The following is a 15,915-nucleotide window of genomic DNA, read 5'->3' on the forward strand; positions in this document are numbered from 1 at the left end:
GGAGTCCCCTAAGCCCCCCCCTAAGCCTTTAGTCTGCTAAGTTGGGAGGTGACTTTTGCTGCTTTTCCTGCGGTGTGCTCGATTTACACCCAGAAAGTTAGACTGCGGTCCAGTCTTACGCCTAGGTAGTTTACTACATTTTGTGTCCGAAGTAATTTGCATACTTATTTCGAGGGGTGTGTGCTTATTTATTAGCAGTTGTAGCTCTGTTTTTTGCGTAGCGCGCTAGAGATTATGTCCATATCATAGCATCCATCCATCTAGCGCTGTTGAAGGCGTTTATGACATCTAAAGTCACCAGCAACACTATTCTTTTGTAATGCGATCTACGCTGTGCGGCTTCTGACGCATTTTATAGTTCCTAGAGTTGATCTGCCGAGTCTAAAGCCGTGTTGTCTAGAGGAGATTCCTCCAGCTTCATTGACAGCCGCTTTGAGTCTGGGTTTAAGTAGTCTTACATTTTCTGGCGTAGGATCTTTCAAGCATGGATCTCCTTTTTCCTTACTTATTAGCACGAGCATTAGTCGTTGCTTTTCCTAGGGTTCAGGGAATATTTCGGCTTCGAGGCAGGCGTTGTACATATTCAATAGTAATGCCGCTAGCTCTGCTGCGATTTTTTTTCAAGATTTCTGCTGGCATTCCGTCCGGGCCGGGTGATTTGTTGACCTTGAGCTTGCCAGTGGCAAGTTGCAGCTCTTCGAGGGTAAACTGGAGAATTCGCGGAAATCTTAGAGTATATTCTGGATCACCAGCCCTTTTTTCGTATGTAGGGAAGAGTGCGTCCATGATCTGATCCATTTTGGCAGCGGTTAACTCAGGCGGCTTTGCTCGAGCGTCGAGTTTTTTCGTTACTATTTTATACCCAAGTACCCAGGGATTTTGTTAATATCCTCGTGTAGTTACTCCCATTTTTTAGTTTTTTGCTTTCCTTGATGGCGTGCCTCTGCACCTTTTTTGCTGCTTTGTGTTGATCGGCTTGTCGGGATTCGGCTTCTTTGTGCCTTGATCTCGTATAGGATCTGCGTAGACGGTGGCATATATGTACATACGTCTGAGTTGGGTATTTCTTAAACTGTTTTTAGTTAATTATATTTGTATACTTTTAAATGAATTATTAATTCTTTTTAATTTTATAATAATTATTTTTAATTTTTTTAAATTTTTTAATTTTTTTATTTTTTTTAAATTTTTTTATTTTTTTTTAATTTTTTTTTAATTATAAATTTCTTTTAATTATTTGTGATTTTCTAAATTTTTCTTTAAATTTTTTTGAATAATTAATTAGTAATGTATTTTAATTATCTTTATATAATTTTTATACTTTTAATTTAGTAATTGTTTTTTAATTATTTAATTTTAGTTTCATTACTTTTCATTATTTCATTCATTCATAATTTCTTTTAATTTTATAATTTTGTTTTTTTTATTTTATTTTTTTTATTTTTTTTAATTTTATTTTTATACTCTTAATAGATTTTTTATTTTTAAATTTGTTTATTTAATTATTATATTTTTTTTAATTTAATAATTTTTTTTGTATACTTTTGAATAAATTATTTAATTATTTTAATTTGCTAATTAAATTTTTTACTTTAGTTATTAATTTAATTAATTGTTGTTGGATTTCAATTATTTTTCATTTTCTTAAGATATTTTTATACATTTAATTGATTGATTGTTTTTTAATTATTTAATTGTAATTTCATTACTTTTAAATTATTAATTTTATTTAATTTGCTTATTAATTTTTTTTTGCAATATTCTTAATTTTTTATACTTTTAATTGATTTATTATTTTTTAGTTAATTTAAATTATTATAAATTTCTTTAATTTAGTTTTATTATTAACTTCTTTTAATTTGTTTAGTTTTATTATTAATTTTTAATTTTTGGTAATTTTTCGTTATTTTTTTTAATTTAATTATTTTACTTTTAATTGATTAATTGTTTTTTATTTTTTATTATTTTACTTTCAGTTGATTAATTATTTTTTATTATTTAATTATTATAAATTTCTTTAATTTTATTTTTTATACTTTTAAGTGATTTTTATTTATATTTTATTTGTTTAAATATATTTTGAATACTTTTAAATTATAAATGTCTTTTAATTTATTTAATTTTCTTATTAATTTCTCTATTTAATTTTCTCAATTTTATTTTATATACTTTTAATTATTTATATTTTTGAAATAACTTATATTTTTTATATATTATTTTTATTTTTTTTACATTTTTTTTATATAATATTTTTATTTTTTTTTTAATTTTTTTAAATTTTTATTTTTATTTTTTTTTTTAATTTTTATTTTTTTTATATTTTTTTTTGCACCAATCTTCTGTGTAATGTTCCTAAACAACGAATATAATGCTGAGCAGAAAAACAAACAAATAATTGCTTGTACCAAAGACTTTTTATTTGTGATTAGAAAAATGTTACGTTTACAAAGACATAGTACATATATAAACTTACATGCATACAACTAACATACATATAATATGTATATACGAGTAATTAATGCGTTTTAGTATATGTGTATTACGAGTATTAGTCCCAAACCTTGCCTTGCAGAATTCTAAAACTGTTATAAATAAATAAAAGTGGGACCTAAAAGAATATCAAAACCGCAAACTTACATACATACATGCATACATACATATATGTATTAAATTAAAATGATTTAAATATTTTTGTTAAAAATTATTTTCTTTTATAAAATTTTTTTTGTATGAGTCATGAAAAAGATATTTTCTGCACATACACACAAACAGACATAAATCAATACATACATATCGTCATCTAAAATGCAAAACAACGTATCATCAAAAAATAACCAAAACTCCTCACAGATATATATAACCATTTTTTAACCAAAACCAAAATTTTTTTCCAATATGAGTGGTTTCCATTAAAACGTGTTTCCTTCGCTTGTAAACTTATGAAAAGTGATGTTACGTTATTCTGCATTTTAGATGACGATATGTATGTATGTATGTACAATCCAAAATTTCTTTCGCCAAATTTCATTCGTTGTGACTTTTTATAAAAAAAACAACAACTAATTATTAGTAAAATAGTAATAAATACATATGTACAAATTAAAAGAGATTTACATATATCAATGCAAACCGTTTGAGAAATAGTACAATAACACCGTTATATTATATAGTATATGTATCTGTTATATTTGTAAATTCAACTATAATTGTTAATGCATTAATTAAGTTTCCTAATTCATACACAAACTGCGATCTACAACAACACAATAAGGCAAATGACAACTCAGTTATCGACTAGGCGCTTACACACACACACAGCTACACACGCACACACACACACTAATATGAATTAATACATTTCAGTAAGCGTTTATCGAAGTTGTAAGAGTTGAAGCGTAAAATCTGTTACTTTATATTAAAAAAAAAGACAGAAGAAAATAATAACAAGAACAACAACACAAATGGTACTTATAGCAACAAATACTCGTATATTCAATCCCACCACAGAACTTTATTATGGCAAGAACAAATAAATGAATAATGAAAACTATGCAAATATTGAAAATTGCAAACTACTACAACAAAACAACAACAACACACTAAAAAATACAATATATGCAAAATAACACAAGTTGGGCGCAAACGCAATGGAAAATGCTTAGAGGTTTAAGTGCAATCTGCAATGATCAATAGAGTTTAAGGCAAATTTGCTATGTATGTACGAACTAGATGTGTATGTGTGCATTGCGGCGTTACATGGCGTACAGAAAAATATACACACACGCACACTGGATATAATTAAAATGAGAAAACACACAAAAAAAACAAAGAAATAAAATAAATAAAAGGTGGAATTAAATTAAGCAAAACTCAGTTGGCGATAAATGGTTATAGTATTAATACTGTAAATAGTTTGAAGCAAAAACGCGTAAACTTCAAGATCTAAATGTTCAAATAAAAGTTCAAAAATGGAAAATATGCCAAAATGTGGTCTCATTTTGCTCTTAGAGCATATTTTTATTGTGATTTCGCTTGCGTCTGTTTGTTGTTTTTGCTATTATTTTTTTATTAATATATTAATTTGAATAAAAAAAAATCAATTTAATTGAATTAATTAATTTTATTAATTTTTTTTTAATTTTTATTAATTAATTCAATTTTTTTACATTCATATAAATAAACATTTGAAAAATTATTAAAACAAAAATTTAATTTTTGACAAAAAAATAGTTAATAATAATTAAAACAAATTAATTTAATTAAAAAAAATTTTAATCTTTCTTAACGAATAATTTTTAATTTTTAAACTAAATTTTTGCTATTAGAGCATATTGTTATTGTAATGCCATTTACGTTTGTTTGTTGTTTTTGTTATTATTTTAAAATTTTTTATTAATTTGTATAAACAAATTAATTTAATTTAATTAATTAATTTTATAAAAAAATTTTTACATCTATTAAGGTAAAATTAAAAAATAAATACTAAAAAATTTGATTTTTTTGCAAAAAAAATAATTGAATAATTAATTAATTAATTTTATAAAAAAAAATTTTACATCTATTAAAGTAAAATTAAAAAAAATACTAAAAAATTTAATTTTTTTGCAAAAAAATTAATTGAATATTTAATTAAATTAATTTAAATTTTAAATTTAACAAGAAAAATTAATTTAATTTTATTATTTTTTTACATCCATTTAGGTTAAATTTAACAGAAATACTAGAAAAAATTTAAGTTTAAAAAAAATTAATCAAATAAATTAATTTAAATTTTAAATTATTTCATTTAAAACTTTCAAGGTTATTTTCAAAGGTAAAATTAAAAAAAAATACTAAAAGAATTTAATTTTTTTTACCAAACAAATTAATTAAATTAATTTTAATTAAATTTTAAATAATTTTAATTAAATAATTAATTAATTTAATTTAATTATTATTTATTTTAATTTATTTTTTTAAGCAACAATTTTGTTTTAATAATTTTTTTTTTAAATTATTTAAGTAATTTGTTTTTCACTTTCCTTTCGGCAAAAAAAAAAAAAAATTTGGAAAACATTTTAATATTTAAATTTTTTATATAAAATGTTTTTTTTTTTACAAGCAATTTAAAATTTTAATTTTTTATATAAAAATATTCAATAAAAAAATTAATTTCATTTAAAAATGTTTAAATAAATTAAAAAAAAAATTTAAATTTTTATTCGCAAACTTTTATGTTTCATATAAATTATACATACAATATTTTCCTAAAAAACATTAAAGAAATTGTTCATGTTTTTAAACAGATAATATTTTCGAAAATTTTTTTTACAATTTTTTTAATTATTTAGAAAAAGTTCAAATTTTTTAAAAAGTTACTGCAAATTCACTAAGTCTAACTAAGTCTTGAAAGGTAAGTTTTAAAAACGCAATTATGAAAAACATCACAAAATTATTTTAAAACGAATATTTTACATATTTTTGAAGCAGCATTTTGGGCGCATATTTCTTAAAACCAAATTTATTTCATACTTCGTGTATAATTATTTACTTATAACGTATATATAAGCATATGATTGTGACATAAGTCAGTTTTAAGCCTAAAATAGTTACTTCTTCTCCGCCTCTTTGTCGGCCGGATTGTCTTTCTCTGCTGCCTTGCCATCAAATATTTGTGTTGTCTCCAGTTTATCTAAAAGCTCCTTGCTGCCGCTGCGTGTCAGCATTTGTGTTGTCTTTTGTATTGTTGTAATTTTTTGTTGCAAATATTCCTTGCGCCTCTCCTCCGCTTTTTCGAGTTTCTCCTCCAAATCTTGTAGATTTAGCGTGGCCGTCTCATTTTCGGCCGCTTGTTCCATCAATTCTTGTATGCGTTTTGGTGGTTGTTTTTTCACTGTAGCAGCGAGTAGGTCTTCTGCTTCCGGGGCACCTGCGGTGTAAACTTTCGTCTCGGCATCATCGCTTAATGGTATTATATAGGCTTCCGAAGCGGCTGGAAGAAGTGAAGATCGGGAGATTTTTTTAATATTGTGGGTTAAAAGTGTGGATTACAAAAATGCAAAGACAAAAAAATATTAATAAATAACAAAAAAAAATTATTTAATTTAACAACAATATTTGAAAAAATATTGGACATTATTTTTCTAAAAAAAAAGTATATGGCGTCTACAGTTTTTTATAGCTTTAATATATTATATTAAGTGTGCCAGTTTTCAACACTCAGGGAAAGAAAGAGTCATGGCTGTAAAGTATATACTTTATGCATGTGTATATATGTATATCACTTGAACCGAATTAGTCATGTACGTGCCCATCTGTATTTCAGCCTGTATATACGCCTACTAGTCCATCAGCTTTTGAGATGTCGTTCTGAAAATTTTCACACCTTCTTTTCTCCCGAAGAAGCTGTTAATTTGTCGGAACCGCCAATAACGGACCACTGGAACATATAGCTGCCATACCACCTGACCTCGAACCAAATCAAGTTCTTATATGGAAAACTTGTTTATTTGACGAGATATCTTCATGAAATTTGGCACGGATTATTATCCAAGCCGAAGCTACAATATACGAAGAAAATGTTTAGATCGGACTACTATAGCATATAGCTGCCGTACAAACTGATCGATAAAAATCAAGGTCTTGTATGAAAAACTTTTTTAATTGACAAGCTATCTGCTCGAAATCTGACGTACCAAAGATAGTTCAAGATAACGGTACAATTTCCGAAGAAATTATTCGGATCGGACTTTTATAGCATATAGCTGCCATACAAGTTGCACTTTGATTTCTTCTAATATTTCTTTTATATCCTATTTGATGCTATAAAAAATACACCTATGAAGGGTATATTGCTTCGGAAAAGACGAAGTTGAGGTTTTTCTTGCTTTTGTTAATTAACGAATTTTATTGTTTATTCTTATTTATTGAATATTATTGTATGTTTTGTATAAAAACCAGGCCAAATTAAATTTATTAAAACTAACCAAAAAAAAATTAAAAAGAATAACAAAAAATATGTGACAATTTTTATTTGTATATTTTATATGTACGTGTATTAAAAAACAAAATATACTATATATATTGTAATATTTTTTTTTAATAATTTTGTAATATAAAACATGAAATTTTATTATTGAAAAATCGTTGACGCTTTAAAACTCAATTTAATAGTAATAGAGTTCCGATAAAGCTTTTAACTAATTCTAAAAAAAAAAAGTTTTTTTTATAAAAACATTTTTTTTCGAATTTTTATTTAAATAAAAAGGCGTATATTGCTAATTGGAGTTCCGAAAAAGCACTTAACTAATTCCTCTAATTTATAAATTTTGCGTCAATAATATTTTCGAACTAAAAAATAGTGTTCAAATGCATTTTTTTAAATAAAAAATTATAATTTACACAAAAAAAACAGTATTTTTTTACATTAATGTTTATGTGTGTGTGTGTATATATGTATGTATTTATATTTTTTGTATTATATTATTTTTTTAATTTTTTTTTCAATGCGAATATTAATTTTAATAACTTTCACAGCATTTTTTTTTTTTACTAAAATTAATAAAATTGTGCTTTAAATGATTTTTTTTTACTACACAATTTTTATTTACGCAATAAATTTAAATTTTTTTATATAAATTATTTTGTGTATGTACATACATACATATGTATTTTTTTATATTTTTGTATGTATAATATTTTACTGTTTTTTTTTTAATTTTTTTTTTTTAGTGCAAATATTGATTTTGTAACTTTCACAGCAATGTTTTTGCCTAAAATTTTAAATTTTCTAAATTACTTTCACAAAATACCGCACACATTGTTCCTTACTAGGTGTACCCACTGGTACCTTAATATTTTTTTTTATAAAATGTACTTGTGTATTTATTTATTTTGTTATAAAGATGTATTTTTTTCTAAAATTTGTTTGTTTGTCTGTTAAAAAAAATATTCATGCATATATTTTGTTATATAATATGTATGTATGCATGTGTATATTAATTTTACTTACGATATGTATCCTTTTCACCACTATTTTCTTGATCACCCATTTTCGATTTCGAATCCGTGGCGTTGTCACTTACTTTGTTAGCCGACAAGGTTCTTTTACTGTTTGCTTCGCTGACGGCTGGCGCAGAAGTTGAGCAGCCCATATTAACGGGCGTTGTTTTTAAGCTAAATTAATATTGTATTTTGTTTATTTTTTTTTGTATTTTGGTATTTTTTTTTCTTTCTAAGTTTGTTCTCTATTAATTTTTTTTCCTTTTCGATTTTTTTCTTATTTCTTGTATTTTTCTGTTTTTTTCTTATTTATTTAATTTTTTTCCTGCCACTAATCGTTTTTTACTCTAATGACTGCCATTCTAATTGCGCTCGCAACGAAATGTTTGTCTGTCTGTATATATGTATGTATGTATATATGCGCATTTGAATGTTCGGCTGTAATTTCCCGCTGTCAATCGATTTCTGATCGAGTGTCCATTGCAATCAAAACTATGACAATTTCCTAGAGATTAAATATGCACATAATAGTGCCGCTACATGTTAACACACACGACTAATAACTCGCATACGCACATCTACATGCACATATACATATGTATGTACGAGAGGATAATGTCCTTCAGCACTGAACCGCACACATTACACTTGGCAAGCATACACTTGAAGCTGACATCCTGTTACTTTAGTTTCAAAGTCGTGTATGATTCGATTTCCGCCAACAGACATTGTCGTTGTCATCGTCGTCTGCTGTTTGCGGTTGCGACTATTGCGAGTTAGTTGGCCACAAAGCCACAAAATCAATGTCAGCCACACTGTGTGACTGATAGAGTTTTAGATCTATGGATTTCGCAAATATTCGAATTGCATGTGTATATACATACATACATACATACGCATGCATATAACTACATAACTGTCTATTTGTTTGTAAGTTCATGTGGTTTTCCCCACTGACTTTGCGCCATTAACTCATATATTTCACAATTCGCTCTCTTCTAATGCCTTTATGCATGCAAATCACATGTCTGTCTGTATATAATAACCGTTATTTTACATGTTGTGCACACCGTCATTACTGTCCAACCATTCGAGCAACAAAAACAGAAAAATTTGCGCCACTATCGGCACTTTCCGGTTCAATCATTCGGACAGGACTAAAGTGTCAGGATTTGCACAACTCATAAATATATGACCAAAAGGCCGGAATGTGGGCGCATAGCTGTATATACTTACATATACATACAAACATATGTACATACATCACCTGTAGCCAACGTCAGCGTTAGTTAAATGTTAGTTTACGTGTTGAATATAAGTTAATTGCGCTGAGCGGCAGTAAGTCAGTGCGGCAATGCACGCCCATTGGTCAATTATATTTTGTAGATATGTATATATTGTAGCTATATGTTATTAATTAATATATTTATTACACCTATGCTTATACAGACATAGTATATGGACAATTACAACGTGCTAGGTAAATATTTGGCATTAACAGGTCATAAAAAATACATAAACAAAGATTTTATGCCCTGAACAGGAAGAAGAAAAGTTTCTAATATCCAGCAGGAAGCGACGTAGACCCCATAAAATGCAAGTAGGTATACATAAAAGATCCGCATGACGAGCCGAGTCCACTTAGCCATTTCCGGCTGTCAGTCTGTCTATATAAGCGCGAACTAGTCCTTCAGTTTTTGAAATATCGTTTTGAACTTTTGCACACATTGTCAAGAGGTTCGATTATATCCACCCATCTAGCGCTGTTAAAGGCGTTACGGACATCTAAAGTCGCCAGCAACACTATTACACTTTCAATGACGCATTTTATAGCTCCTAGTGTTGATCTGCCGGATCTAAAGCCGCGTTGTCTAGGGAAGAGCTTCATTGATAGCCGCTTCAATAATATTCCAGCTTCGAGGCGGGCGTTGTACATATTCAATAGTAATGCCGGTCGCTCTGCAATGATTATTCGCAGGATTTCTGCGTCTAGGCTAAATCGAGTGTAAACTGGAAGCTTCGCGGAATTCTTAGAGTATGTTCTGGATCACTAACCCTGATCCATTTTGGCAGCAGTTGAGTCAGGTGGCTATGCTCGAACACCGATTTTGTTTATTACTATTTTATACCCAAGTCCCCAGAGGTTTTTGCTGCTTTGTATTGATCGGCTTCTTTGTGCCTGGATCTCGTGTAGGCGCTGCGAATGACATTTTCAGTCCATCAATAAACCGCTGTTTTATGTTTGCTGTGGGGAGCTTTGGGCATATGGGTACTGGTTTTTACTGTAGCATATAGCTGCCAAACAAACTGACTGATCAAAATTAAGTTAAAGATCCTTTCATACCGCAACCGAACCGTTGTTTTTATCAATAAAGACATACTTACATATACATACATACACATACATATCCTTCTACGAATGCACGTGCAAAAATCACAATTTTTCTCACAATTTCAACCAGTATTTAATTGCATCATTAAATAATATTTATTATTAAAAAATATATTTATAAATTATAGGTAATTAACAAATTATAGACAATTAAAAAGAAATTAAGTTTTTTCTTAAAGAAATTTGTATATAGTAAGATCTACAGTCATGTATTTGCACAATATTTCAAATCTGACCGAAAGCATAATAATTTTGTGCTTGTTTTGGTTGCTGTTGTTGTAGTGGCTGAAATCTGTCGAGTTGACAGTCCTTGGCCGGATAAAAATGATAAAAATCCGGGTTCGTTCCGGTTACGTAGAGCCGACTATTGTGGGAACAGAATAATAATTTTCCTTTTCCTTATCGCATCGTTATGGAAAATAATTTTTTTTATGTTTTTTTTTTTAATATAGATATTTTTTATTTTTTTTATTTAATTTTTTTTTATTTTATTTTTTTATTTAATTTTTTTATTTATTTTTTATTTAATTTTTTTATTTATTTTTTATTTAATTTTTTTTATTTTATTTTTTTTATTATTTTTCTATTTTAATATATTTTTTATTTTTTTTTATTTAATTTTTTTTTTATAAATATTCTTTTCAAATTAAATTAATTTACTGTTGTAGTAACACAGAAAACTATTTTGAAAATTTTATAAAGAACTTCTTTATTTATATACATATGTATGTATATAAGTATATTCTAATCCCTATACCCATCATATGCAAGATACCTATGAATTAAGTATACATTCATATGTACATACATATGCATATGATTCATACTATATCCAAGTAATTAACTAACACCTTTCAATCAACTTTTTTTTTTACCTGTATATGGTTGTGTGATCTATTCGAAAGCACTTAAGGGGTCAGTAGGGTAATCTTTTTTCTTAATTTTTTTTTTGCATTTCCCTTATACCCTTAGAAATAATGTAGAAACACTCTACCGTTGGAAGGTTTCGAAAGAGGCCCAAAAATAATAATACCGCTCGCCGTTCGGAGCGCTCAGAGTGCACACCTCAAACTTTAAACGCGTTTTTTCTCAAAACACATGTTTTTAAACAGGCGAACATGATTCCGATCGAACTACTCAAACGATTTGCTTAATTTTTTTTAATGTACACAAAACGCCTGGCTATCGTCCCTACTAGATTCATATTTTTTTATAATTTATTGACAATGTTCTAACAAAATTTATGTAAAAAAAACATGGGGAAATATTAAATAAAAACGATAATTACTTTTTTGTTTATCAACATTTTTTCATGATTCTAGTAGGAACGATAACCATTCACGTACTTTTTAAGTATAAATTGGGTTTTTGTGTTCAGATGATCCAAACATGAAAAATCGTGTCCGCCAGTGAAAAACACAACTCATTCACCCAGTCATTTCTCCGACAGATGTCATCAAAAACCGAAAAATTTTTTTTATACACTCCACGATATATGTACCTCATGATATGTGAAAAAAGTTCTATTGTAGAATAAAAATTTCTATAAAAAAATGTCAAAAACCCTGCCAGATTACCCTACTGACCCCTTAAAAGCATTTAAGTAAATGCTGCACTTATCTAGACAGTTTCTTGTATGCTTACGCTTGCCTAATTCATATACATAAACATCCAAGCATAAATAGCGAATTTGTACAAATATTAACATTTCGTAGGCAAACAAGCTTTTTTATTGGCCTAAAACCTTGATATTGACAACTTTCTTAATATTAATGATTGTTTGTCTAAATCTTACATTTAATATATGGTATATAAAATATATGTAGTAAGCAAACTTACATATATAAATGGGTATAAGTAAATCATACGACATAATTATAATGTGGTGTGGGGGCAAAATGATGTATAATATAGTTGTTGTTGTAGAGAAAGAATTTTGTTAGTATAATATAGTATATTTAGCTTTTTATTTGTCTATTAACAAATTAACTTTTACATTAATTTTGGTTTACATTATCATTATTCTTTTTTCAAATGTAGTTACACTTGTTGCCTACGGGAAAATTCGTCCATCCTGTTACCAAAAAGTCTACATTTGACTGTAAAACTATTACAGAAATTATTGCCAACGCTACCGCTGCTGTAATAGTGCTCCTTTTAATGTAAAATGGCATAATTCCAACAAAATCATTCCGCAATACACGCTGGCTCAACAGGCAGTAAATTGATTGTTTTTATACCAACCACAAGCGACAGGAACAAAGTACTTTGCAGTTTCATTAGCATGACAATGGTACTACCTGTAAATACAATGTTTATTGCTATATTGTCAAGTGCTGTAAGAGAGTACTACGTAGCATAAGGATTTGTTACTTATGTATTTCAGCGCTGGTTCCAATACTTCGGCATAAAATATCTGAAAACATACATATGTATGTAGTACGTTAATCCTCAAAAGACAATCGCTATAATTTGAGCGTATTAGAAACAACCGAATAAACCCGTAATAAGTATCTAAAAAATGTTCCGACATTACATCCATGAAAAATATTCCAGATGTCCAACCTCCTGCCAAAGCCGCAGCCAGGGGCGACCATCACATCCAGTCGGTATAATAGCTGTCATTTCTGCAACTAGTTGTTTAAAACATTACTTGCAGCGCTAAGTTATTATACTTATAATATTTATTTCTGTAAAAAGAGCTTGTATTTGCACTTCTGCCATAATAATAATTTAATAAAAGAGAGATGCATTCCCATTGGTTGCCTACTTTGTTTATTATTGTTTTGTTGTTTGTCAAACAGCTGTTTCCAAAGCGATGGGGGTAAAACGGTGATGCCACAGCGCTTAAACACACGTCGATAAGGCAGTGTTACACATTTCTATAAACAAATTGCTTAATTTTAACGAAATAAGAGAGTAATTCCATGAATAAAAAATACGTTGCGTAACAAAACAATTTAGTTGTTTTTATTTTTCACAAAAATTTGAGATTGACACCTAATTTATGTACGAATTCAACCAAGTAAGTAAAACATATGAACTAAACAAACAAGCTGGCAGCACGGTTTTTGTCGGCCACTTGTAGTGCCAGCAACATGTGGCTGGCAACTTTGTTGCGACAGCAGCCTTCTGCACGATTATGGTCGCCTGGTGAAAAGCGACAAATCTGACAAACGGTACGCAATTTTTATTTTTCCTGCAGCGCACGGAAGTGGCGCTTGCTGGTGTGTGTGAGTGGTAGAATGCGTGTGATACGAGTAATTTGAATGGTTTTTATGGATTTTTAGGAAATTTTATTAAAAATATTTTAGATTGAACAAATTCTTAGAAAATTTAAGAAAGCGAAATCATGTTATTTTTAAACTACTTTTTAATATGCTATTTTGCTTTTGAAATACTTACTTTTATCGCATTTCAACATATGCTGGTATTCTATAGGGTATAGTTATGGTTAGGCGAATGTTTTATAGTAAATATTTATTCAATTTGTTTCAGATGGTTTTTAATTCCTACTTTTTAAATAATATAGCATTTTTATAATTTTTAAAGTAATTTTCATGTGTAAAAATATTTATTAAAAGCAATTAAAATAAAAATATTTCGAATTCCAACAAAAGTTGTTATAAAAAATTGATAATAAAAACATTGTCCTTTTTTCTACAACACTTCAAAAATTAACTGAAATTCATATCTCTATAGTAGAACAACCACCTTAAAGCCCGCTATTTTTTTAATATTTATTAAAATTATTTAATTTAAAGTTTTTTTTCAATAAAATATTGACAACGAGAAAAAATATCGAAAAAATTAATTTTTTTTTGTTAACGTAATAGAAATAAATATATAAATAATATAACACGTACATATGTAAGTGTATGCACATATGAATGTTAGAGCGGGTCGATTTATAAGGAGTCAAAAAAACGAAAAAATCGCGTATGCCAGAAATATTCTGCGGATAATTGAAAATAAAAATTATTATAAATTTTTCGTAAAAAAATAGTAAAAAAAAAATAAAACTAATAAATATTATAATTAAGAAAATTTAAACAAAAATCTGTTTTAAAAAAAATTATAAAGAAATTAAAAAAAAAATAAATAAATTAAAAAAAAAATAAAGAAATTAAAAAAAAAATAAAGAAATTAAAAAAAAAATTATAAAGAAATTAAAAAAAAAATTTAAGTATTAATATTATAATTAAAAAAAATTATAAAGAAAGTTTAAAACAAAAATTGTAAAACTAATTTGAAATGTTCTGCGGGTTATTTTGAGCAAATTTGCTTAGCACCTATCGGTCTAAAACCCGTTTTAAGCCAGCAATTTTTAAAACGAAGTTGTTTAGGGATTATACAAATTTGTTGACCATTTTTTGAGGCATCCAAATGAAATTTAATAAGTAGATGCATTTTGATATTCTATTAATCATTTGTCGGCAGCGGCCAGATTGGACAACTATCACATATCTCATATATAATCAATCAAATTTTTTAAACTTCAATTTAAAAATGCTGTCCTGAAACCAGTTATAGATTCATAGCTCTTAGGCAAAGTTTTTAAGAATAAAGCGTACGAGTAGAACAATTTCCATATACCCGATTTTATGCATAAATTTTGAGCAATTTTTTTTTGTTTCCAATATTTTTTCAAACAAGTAATTTTGAAATTTTTTTACATTTACAATTTTTTAAATTTGAAATTATTTCAGAATTTTTGTTTTACCATTTATTTTTTCTTTAATTTTGTTTTAAATTATTTGTATGTATATATTATTTTTCAAACTTTTCGTTAAAAGGATGCTCAGAAACTTTTTTTGCCAACAAATATTAAATAGTAAAACATTTCCCGCAAATGCAATTTTTTAGAAAAAAAACGACTCGCTCTAATGTACATATGTATGTACATACATACATATGTGTGTATGCATAAACAAATTATTTACATATTTTTTTAGTTTTCGCAATAACACTGAATTAAGCAAATTTTGATCATTTTTTTTACTTTTCAATATTTTTCCAACAAGTAATTTTAAAAAATTAGTTTATATAGAAAAAAAAAATGAACAAGTAATTTAAAAAATATTTTTTTGTAATTTAAATTTTTTTCGAAAATTTTGTTTTACCATTTTACTTTTTTGTTTTAATTTTTTTTACAAATTTTTAAAAATTTTTTTTTCAAACTTTTCGTTAAAAGGATGCTCAGAAAATTTTTTTAGTTCAAAAATATTTATTTTTTATAATTTTTGCAAATTATTAAAGCTTAATAAACTTTTTTTTTATCTATGTATGTACTATATCATCTATAATTGTATCATCATATCAATTTGAAAACGAAAATTTTATTTTTTCTTTTTTTTTTTTGCAAAAATAATTAATTCAGTCTCTCAAAGAGAAAGTCACTTGTTTGCTCAAACGTTTATAAGCATTTATGTACATGTGTATGTAAGTATGTGCATACGTATATTATGTAAAAACCATTTTAAAATTAACTAATTAGATTAAGTTAAGCACAAAGCCATGAAATCAACGCCACACGCCTTATA

At 27.0% G+C, this 15,915-nt stretch overlaps 2 protein-coding genes across 5 annotated transcripts in view; one reads left to right on the forward strand and one right to left on the reverse strand.

Annotated features, from left to right (window-relative positions):
- Window positions 1-12,553, forward strand: part of LOC105226835 (muscarinic acetylcholine receptor DM1) — a 70,050-nt gene extending 57,497 nt beyond the window's left edge. The window contains exon 7 of the transcript XR_007422406.1: window positions 12,413-12,553. The gene's annotated coding sequence lies outside the window, so the exon portion shown is untranslated. The remainder of the gene's footprint in view (window positions 1-12,412) is intronic.
- Window positions 5,368-9,149, reverse strand: LOC105226834 (uncharacterized). 4 transcript variants are annotated; one of them, XM_029550475.2, is made up of 3 exons: window positions 9,038-9,124; window positions 7,991-8,485; window positions 5,368-5,971 (listed from the first exon to the last, which is right to left on the reverse strand). In XM_029550475.2, exons 2-3 carry the CDS (start codon window positions 8,130-8,132, stop codon window positions 5,589-5,591), a joined length of 525 nt encoding a protein of 174 aa, XP_029406335.2. In that variant the 5' UTR covers window positions 8,133-8,485; window positions 9,038-9,124; the 3' UTR covers window positions 5,368-5,588. The 4 variants fall into 4 exon arrangements, with proteins under 4 accessions (XP_029406335.2, XP_029406336.2, XP_011204218.2 ...); XM_029550476.2 differs by having other exon boundaries at window positions 9,051-9,122; XM_011205916.4 differs by having other exon boundaries at window positions 9,027-9,043.
- Window positions 12,554-15,915: the final 3,362 nt, after the last annotated feature.

This window comes from Bactrocera dorsalis, chromosome 3, assembly GCF_023373825.1.
Source record: "Bactrocera dorsalis isolate Fly_Bdor chromosome 3, ASM2337382v1, whole genome shotgun sequence".
NCBI classification, from domain to species: Eukaryota; Metazoa; Arthropoda; class Insecta; order Diptera; family Tephritidae; genus Bactrocera; species Bactrocera dorsalis.

Bases quoted from the DNA above. Each gene is read 5' to 3' on its own strand.
- LOC105226834 (XM_049453505.1), bottom strand. From the start codon at position 8,132: ATGGGCTGCTCAACTTCTGCGCCAGCCGTCAGCGAAGCAAACAGTAAA. The intron at 5,972-7,990 runs GTAAGTAAAATT...CACTTCTTCCAG, and splicing joins TGGTGAAAAGGATACATATC to CCGCTTCGGAAGCCTATATA.